Source organism: Bombina bombina, chromosome 1 (assembly GCF_027579735.1).
Source record: "Bombina bombina isolate aBomBom1 chromosome 1, aBomBom1.pri, whole genome shotgun sequence".
NCBI lineage: Eukaryota > Metazoa > Chordata > Amphibia > Anura > Bombinatoridae > Bombina > Bombina bombina.
Window position 1 is genome coordinate 326633041 of NC_069499.1, and position 10235 is coordinate 326643275.

Sequence of the window (10235 nt, forward strand, 5' to 3'; positions counted from 1 at the left end):
GAAGAAAAAGTATTAAAAAATACAGGGAACAGGAGCCAGTGCTGAGTAAAGGTTTAAAATGTACCCCTAGTAAGCAACTAAATAAATTTGATATGTATATTGGCTTGAACAAATTTATAAGAAATTTGAGTTTGAGGAGATGTCAGTAGGTGAATCACAAGGAAGGGTTGGCAAAACATGACAGCAGCAGCAGCAGTTTGGACCCGGTGTGGATTAAAAGTGCTTTAAAATTAGAGACTTTGACACATTGCAGGTGTTCAGTAGCTGTTTGTGCTTGCTATAGTTCCCTAAGTGATTTATATACTTTAATAGATTTGTTATCTGGTATCCATTTTTTTTTATTTTTTTTTTTTTAAATAGAGCGCTATAACTAGAGCTGATGAGAGCTCTAAACTCTGCAAAGTAAAAGTGTGCTGAATTATATTGAAAGCAGAATCACGCTATGGATGTATCTGTTTCATGTTCTCTTTGAGGTCAATCCTGTTTGGAATTCCCAATAAGGTTTGAATTAGACTCCTCATTAAAGGGACACTGTACCCAAAAAAAATTCTTATGTGATTCAGATAGAGCATGACATTTAAAGCAACTTTCTAATTTACTCCTATTATCAAATTTTCTTCATTTTCTTGGTATCTTTATTTGAAATGCAAGAATGTAAGTTTAGATGCCGGCCCATTTTTGGTGAACAACCTGGGTTGTCCTTGCTGATTGGTGGATACATTCATCCACCAATAAAAAAGTGCTGTCTAGAGTTCTGAACAAACAAAAAAAAAAGCTTAGATGCCTTCTTTTTTTTTTTTAAAGATAGCAAGAGAACGAAGAAAAATTGATAATAGGAGTACATTAGAAAGTTGCTTAGAATTGCATGCTCTATCTGAATCACGAAAGAAAAATTTTGGGTTCAGTGTCCCTTTAAAGGGACACTAACCCCAATTATTTTCTTTCATGATTCAGATAGAGCATGCAATTTTAAGCAACTTTCTAATGTACTCCTATTATCAATTTTTCTTTGTTCTCATGTTATCTTGATTTGAAAAAGCAGTAATGAAAGGTTAGGAGCCGGACCATTTTTAGATCAGCACCTGGGTAGCGCTGGATCTAAAGTTTACAGTACTGCTTTTTCAAATCAATATAGCAAGAGAACAAAGAAAAATTGATAATAGGAGTTAGAAAGTTGCTTAAAATCTCATGCTCTATCTGAATCATGAATGAAAAAAAATTGGGTTTAGTATCCCTTTAAGGACTCTCTAACATGTTTTGTTTCCAATCCTTGATCAGTATAATACATTATTATTGGTTTGGTATTAACACATTTGTATTCATACTACTGTATATACTGTATGTATCTACAAGCATGTGTCCTTAGATCATGTAGAGTCCCAAACAATTCTAGTTCCTATATCTTGAACAAACTTATCACGCTTTCATATTTACCACAAGAATGACTACCAGCAATTTTTATTTGGAAAGGTGTTGGATGTTTAAAGTGATGGCAAATTTCTTAAATCTAAATAACGGCAAATCAATTAAACTAATATGAAAGCTTCAGTTGCTATATTGTTTCTAAAATATAATTGCTCATTATTTATAAATCCACTTACTTTCTAATACACTCCAGCATTGATACGCTGCGCCCCCATTCAACTAATTTATTCTATCAGCGCCATCTCGAGTTCTGTCCCACTCGCTCTGTAATTATTCATGACGCATCCGTGTCTTCAATAATGAAGGCTAATAATCTGCATGACGTAATGAACGCATGTGAAGATCCTTTTTTTTTTGCTTGATACATGCCAAAATGCCAGAAATGTAATTGGTGAAATTGTAATTGGTGATGTAAGTGTCTGGGCTGCCGTAGGTATCAATAGAACTGTAGTGGTTATAAATGAAATACCGAAGTTATACTGCAAAAGTAAGTTTTTCATGAATGAAACCAATACGATTATTAGATTTACCATCGAAAAAAATGTAAATGCTTATTCAAAAACAAGAATATTGGTTATATTATTACTTTGTAGCAGACAAAAGGTCAGAAGTATATGTGTGGCTGTGACTACCAAGGATAACAACAAAAAAAGACCATGCATTATGAATACATTATCACAAGCACTTTCTTCAAGACCACAATCCTTTGCAGTTTATTACTGTATTTATTTTAGCTTATTCATTAGCACAAACAGAGCTAGTTTCTAGAATGTGTGGAAAGCAATTACATTTGTCCTAGTAACACTTTCTAATACATACCACCCACAGTGGGCGAGAGGCATGGTCCCCTTTCAAAGGCATTTGCAGTCTGTAGTCTTTAGCACCATATTCATCATGCTTAATGCCATCTTCGTCCACCTGCTTCCCTGCAGCAGAAGGAACAGCTTCTTGGGCCTCTGAACCTTGTACATCATCCTCGTCATCATCCTCATCCTCGTAGTGACGTTTCTTTGATTTTTTCTTGTCTGCTATACAATACAATTGTTAGTCATATGCATTAGACACAACAGTCTTCACTATACATGTCAAAATTACAACTATGTTATATATGTTAACAGGGTGTGATACTATTACATACCTCCCAACATATCAAAATTCAAAAGAGGGACACCGCCCCCCCCCCCCCCGCGGCAAAAATATGAAAGGGGCAGGGCTTTAAAAAAATCATAAGACCAAAGTAATATAAATAAAATTCTAAATAAAGTCATATCTTTTAATACTCTTAGGCAGCAAATCAAACACAAGCTCAAACCACTGGTATAGCTATTTGAGCTCTGTATTTAATTAACCTTTGCAAAGATAGTGCTAAATATTTTTATCTTAATTGGACATTTAATAAAAGATTTTTTAAAACTGTTCCCTGCATTCCCTATTAATATTCTAGATTCTGTAACACACTACATAGCATACACTTACACATGCAGATACACACACACTACCTAGCTTACACTTATACATACAGATACACACTACACAGCATACACCTATACATGCAGATACACACGCTGCACAGCATATACTTATGCATGCAGATACACACATACACTTATACATACAGATACACACACAGCATACACTTATACCTGCAGATACACACACACTTATACATACAGATACACACACTACACAGCATACACTTATACATGCAGATACACACACACTTATACATACAGATACACACACACTACACAGCATACACTTATACATGCAGATACACACACACTTATACATACAGATACACACACACTACACAGCATACACTTATACATGCAGATACACACACACTTATACATACAGATACACACTACACAGCATACACCTATACATGCAGATACACACACTGCACAGCATATACTTATGCATGCAGATACACACATACACTTATACATACAGATACACACACAGCATACACTTATACCTGCAGATACACACACACTTATACATACAGATACACACACTACACAGCATACACTTATACCTGCAGATACACACACACTACACAGCATACACTTATACATGCAGATACACACACTACACAGCATACACTTATACATGCAGATACACACACTACACAGCATACACTTATACATGCAGATACACACACTACACAGCATACACTTATACATGCAGATACACACACTACACAGCATACACTTATACATGCAGATACGCACACTACACAGCATACACTTATACATGCAGATACGCACACTACATTGCATACACTTAAACATGCAGATACACACACTACATAGCATACACTTATAAAGGCAGACACACAAACACTACATAGCATACACTTATAAAGGCAGACACACACACTACATAGCATACACTTATACAGGCAGACACACACTACATAGCATACACTTATACATACAGATACACACACACACAGTACATATCATACACTTATACATGCAGATACGCAGACACACACTACATAGCATACACTTATACAAGTAGATACACACACACACACACTACATAGCTTACACTTATACATACAAATACACAAACTACACAGCATAAACTTATACATGCAGATACACACACTTATACATGCAGATACACACACTACATAGCATACACTTATACATGCAGATACACACGCTACATAGCATACACTTATACATGCAGATACACACGCTACATAGCATACACTTATACATGCAGATACACACGCTACATAGCATACACTTATACATGCAGATACACACGCTACATAGCATACACTTATACATGCAGATACACACGCTACATAGCATACACTTATACATGCAGATACACACACTACATAGCATACACTTATACATGCAGATACACACACTACATAGCATACACTTATACATGCAGATACACACACTACATAGCATGCACTTATACATGCAGATACACACACTACATAGCATGCACTTATACATGCAGATACACACACTACATAGCATGCACTTATACATGCAGATACACACACTACATAGCATGCACTTATACATGCAGATACACACACTACATAGCATGCACTTATACATGCAGATACACACACTACATAGCATGCACTTATACATGCAGATACACACACTACATAGCATACACTTATACATGCAGATACACACACTACATAGCATGCACTTATACATGCAGATACACACACTACATAGCATACACTTATACAGGCAGACACACACACACACTACATAGCATACACTTATACAGGCAGGCAGGCAGACACACACACACACACACACACTACATAGCATACACTTATACAGGCAGGCAGACACACACACACACTACATAGCATACACTTATACAGGCAGGCAGACACACACACACTACATAGCATACACTTATACAGGCAGACACACACTACATAGCATACACTTATACAGGCAGACACACACTACATAGCATACACTTATACAGGCAGACACACACACTACATAGCATACACTTATACAGGCAGACACACACACTACATAGCATACACTTATACAGGCAGACACACACACTACATAGCATACACTTATACAGGCAGACACACAAACACTACATAGCATACACTTATACAGGCAGACACACAAACACTACATAGCATACACTTATTCAGGCAGACACACAAACACTACATAGCATACACTTATAAAGGCAGACACACAAACACTACATAGCATACACTTATAAAGGCAGACACACACACTACATAGCATACACTTATAAAGGCAGACACACACACTACATAGCATACACTTATACATACAGATACACACACACACAGTACATATCATACACTTATACATGCAGATACGCAGACACACACTACATAGCATACACTTATACAAGTAGATACACACACTACATAGCTTACACTTATACATACAAATACACAAACTACACAGCATAAACTTATACATGCAGATACACACACTTATACATGCAGATACACACACTACATAGCATACACTTATACATGCAGATACACACGCTACATAGCATACACTTATACATGCAGATACACACGCTACATAGCACACTTATACATGCAGATACACACACTACATAGCATACACTTATACATGCAGATACACACACTACATAGCATACACTTATACATGCAGATACACACACTACATAGCATACACTTATACATGCAGATACACACACTACATAGCATACACTTATACATGCAGATACACACACTACATAGCATGCACTTATACATGCAGATACACACACTACATAGCATGCACTTATACATGCAGATACACACACTACATAGCATGCACTTATACATGCAGATACACACACTACATAGCATGCACTTATACATGCAGATACACACACTACATAGCATGCACTTATACATGCAGATACACACACTACATATCATACACTTATACATGCAGATACACACACTACATAGCATGCACTTATACATGCAGATACACACACTACATAGCATACACTTATACATGCAGATACACACACTACATAGCATACACTTATACATGCAGATACACACACTACATAGCATACACTTATACAGGCAGACACACACTACATAGCATACACTTATACAGGCAGACACACACTACATAGCATACACTTATACATGCAGATACACACACACTACAAAGCGTACACTTACACATGCAGATACACACACACTACATAGTATACACTTATACATGCAGATATGCACACTTCATAGCTTACATTTATACATGCAGACACACACACTACATAGCCTGCACTTATACATACAGATACACACACTACACAGCTTACACTTATACATGCAGATACGCACACTTATACATACAGATACACACACACTACACAACATACACTTATACATGCAGATACACACACTTCATAGCTTACATTAATACATGCAGACACACACACTACATAGCCTACATACAGATACACACACTACACAGCTTACACTTATACATGCAGATACACACACTACATACAGATACACACACTACACAGCTTACACTTATACATGCAGATACACACACATACATACTTATAGATACAGTCAGACACACACTACATCATAAATGGGTATCTGTAACTCATTGTATGAGGTCCTAGGGTTGGCAAGCACATAAGATGGCATCTGAGGCTGCCACTGTTCGTTACCCTGGTGTTGCACTGCTCATCGTATAAAACTGAAGGCATGCTAGTATTATCACCAGGGGTTAGACTTCACCATTACCTCCATAAATCAAAATATTTTGTTGTTGCATCAGAAATAATCTGTTAAAATCACCCCTATTCACTTCATGTACACCTTGTCCCTTACGAGATTATAATTTATAGGTATTGGATTAAATAAAAAACATATTTGATCTGTGTGTAGAATTACGATGGTAGCTATAATATGGTCCTATCCTGCTACATTTGTTTATGGCAATATGAGGGCAAAAGTAAAAATAAAAACGTGGCGTCATCCAAGTAGGAATCAAATACCGACTCCGTTACCTCGGTCCCACTTTTCCTTCTTTCCCATGTCAGACTAGTAACAAGCACAGTGTCACGCACTTCCTATGTCAGCCTTCTACACTCAAAAGCAGCCGCTTCCTGTTCAAGGTAAACTTCCGTTCTGCAGTACGGGTACTCGTGAGGGTCTTCTCTGCAAATATAAAATAGTCTCGTAGCCATTTAGCGCCATCTAGTGATCATTTCTTGAAATGCACGGATATAGTGTACATGGCGTGAAGTTGAAGTTTAGTGTAGAGAGCGAGTGCTTATATATTTTGGAGTTCTGGAATCCTAGAAAAAAGAAAACTAAAAAAAATCAAGAGAAACCCACATTTGTGTTTAACATGTTTGGAGGTTTGTAACACAAATCCATTAAGCATTACAAATCCATTAAGCATTACAAATTAATGGATGGCTTTTATTTCATTTTTGTTCGTTTTCTTTTGCGTTCTAGTAAAAAAAAAATTAAAAAAAAATTTATTAATTACTTTCAGGTTATGCAGAATAACAATTAATTATTCCATTCTGAAATAATACTAAATCATCTCAAATTTTATATAAGGAATTGATAATGCATGTAGAAAGTTATGTTACTATCCTTTGTTAAAAAGCAATCTGGCAGTAGGATTGCCACCTTTTGCCCTGCAGATTCCTGTACACTTTGTAAATGGGAGTAGTTTGGGGATGTGGTTTCACACAACCTCAATAAAATATATTTTGCCATTTTTGGTCTGCTATTAAAGTATTGAGTGTTATAGTAATTTAATTTAATTACACACAACTCAACCTGAAACATAAACAAAAAATAGGAATAAAAAAAGTTAACACATTACCAGTACTGGTGTTTTACTTCCGGTAAGACTGCTCAACTGTCTGACTGCAAATCCCTTCACAGCGCATATGTCACTGTAATTCCCTCATGTTCCCTATATTTTTTGCCTACGGGGTTCAAGGGGGGTGAAGCCCCCTTGTAAACCTCATTCCCCAAGGTTCATTTAGGGTGGATACCAGAGGATCGGTGGGGCGCCCCCTTGAAAAACCCAGACAGAGGCAAAAAAATTGTGAAGATGGGGGAATTACAGTGCATTGTGTGGTTCAAGATTAGGTTCTGTGGTGGAGCACATGCGCAGTGATATCATTTTTGGCCTGACTTGTTCTCTGCAACATAAGAATTCTGGACCGCGGTGACTGGAATGTGGTGAAGCCAATGCTTAGTAAAGGAATTTGCAGTCAAACAGCTGATTCTATGTCACAGGAAGTGACACGGTTAGGGTTGCCACCCGTCCCTTGAAATACGGAATCGTCCCGTATTTCAGGTTAAAATACTGCATCCCGTATTGAATCAATACGGGACGGGGTTTGTCCCATATTTGAAGTTACTAATTTTCTTCCTGCGCTGCCTGCGACCATCACCTGCGTCGACTACTTAACTCGACTCTGACTGACTGCTGAGAAGAGTCCGTCCTGACTCAGACTGTGGTCTGACGTCAGGTAGGTTACCAGGGAAGCTGTTACCAGGTAAGCTGTTGAGGCTGCGAATGGTTTGCTGGCGCTGTTACCAGGGAAGCAGCTGAGCTGTGGAGGCTGCGATGATTTGTTTGCTGGCGCTGTTACCAGGAAAGCAGCTGTGGAGGCTGCGATGATTGGTTTGCTGGCGCTATCTGTCACTGTCAGAGTCTCTGACTTGTATCTGGGTCGGAGTTTTTAAAGTAATCACTCACACACAGTGTCACTGTCAGTAGTTGGCTTGCAGAGTTGCAGACAGTCCACTTCAGAGTCAGAGTTGCTTGTCAGACAGTTGCACTGTGCGGCACAGCACTACTTGCATATTAGCTCTCAGTCCTAAGCCTCCTATATAGTAGCAGCACGGTAAGTTAGTCGGTAGTTACCTGAAAGGCACACACCTGACCTGCTGGCATCCCCTCCCGGGCCCTCCTGTCCTGTCAGCTGTCACTCACCAGCATTACCGTTAGGACTATAAGATGAGACAGGATTTGTCAATCATTGTGTACAGTGGCTTGATGACATTGAATGATGTGACAAGACACAGTGGCATAGATAGTACAGTTACAAGATGTGGCACAGTGTGACAAGAACATGGTGTAACAAGATATGATATGGTGTAACAAGATGTGGCATGTTCTGACAGAATATGTTATGGTGACAGGATTCTTCTTTTTTTTTCCTTCAACATAAATGTTGTGCACAGAAACATTTCATCTTGTCTATTTTCTGTTAGAACAGTTGAATGACACTACTATGTATCTATAGATATATACTTTAGTACTGTGCTATATTACTTAAGATTCCTTATTCTAGCTGATGAAGTATGTCCCAGAAATTTCTGCTTTCCATGTAGTAGTTAGCACAGGGATAAATAATCCATCTGATGCCTGATATAAACTGGCTGTTAGTATAAATCAGCTAGAATAAGAAATCTTAAGTAATATAGCACAGTACTAAAGTATATATCTATAGATACATAGTAGTGTCATTCAACTGTTCTACCAGAAAATAGACAAGATGAAAATTTTCTGTGCACAATATTTATGTTGAAGGGAAAAAAAGAAGAATCCTGTCACCATAACATATTCTGTCAGAACATGCCACATCTTGTTACACCATATCATATCTTGTTACACCATGTTCTTGTCACACTGTGCCACATCTTGTTACTGTACTATGCCACTGTCTTGTCACACCATTCAATGTCATCATGCCACACAATGACAAATCCTGTCTCCTCTTATCACATCATCAGTCATCATCATACCTCTTTAGGCAGCGCAGTCAGCTAAGGAGCAGACATTTTCAGGATCACCTCTGAATTCAAGGCACACACACCTGACCTGCTGGCCTGGCACCCCTCCCTCCCCGGCTCCTCCTGTCCTGTCACCATTACCGTTAGGAGCAGAGCTCCTGCAATAGCATGCTCGTTACCGTACCCAGGCTAGCTGTTATGCATCGCCGTCCTTCATTTATTGCTATGGCGACCAGAGTCACTTTATTGAACTGTCCAATATTTGTGAATTTCTTTCATTCCATATAAAAAACAGTTATAAATAACCTGTTCAGTATCTATATACAATGTGTGTGTAGTAACTATATATATATATATACAGGGAGTGCAGAATTATTAGGCAAGTTGTATTTTTGAGGATTAATTTTATTATTGAACAACAACCATGTTCTCAATGACCCCAAAAAACTCATTAATATCAAAGCTGAATAGTTTTGGAAGTAGTTTTTAGTTTGTT

General features: G+C 37.8%; 1 protein-coding gene across 1 annotated transcript in view; it reads right to left on the reverse strand.

Annotated features, from left to right (window-relative positions):
- The window catches only part of ERCC3 (ERCC excision repair 3, TFIIH core complex helicase subunit), a gene marked incomplete in the record, with an annotated part of 196538 nt that extends 189455 nt beyond the window's left edge, over window positions 1-7083 (reverse strand). The window contains 2 exon segments of the mRNA XM_053698101.1: window positions 2245-2453; window positions 6979-7083. Coding sequence (XP_053554076.1) covers window positions 2245-2453; window positions 6979-7006 — 237 coding nt within the window.
- Window positions 7084-10235: the final 3152 nt, after the last annotated feature.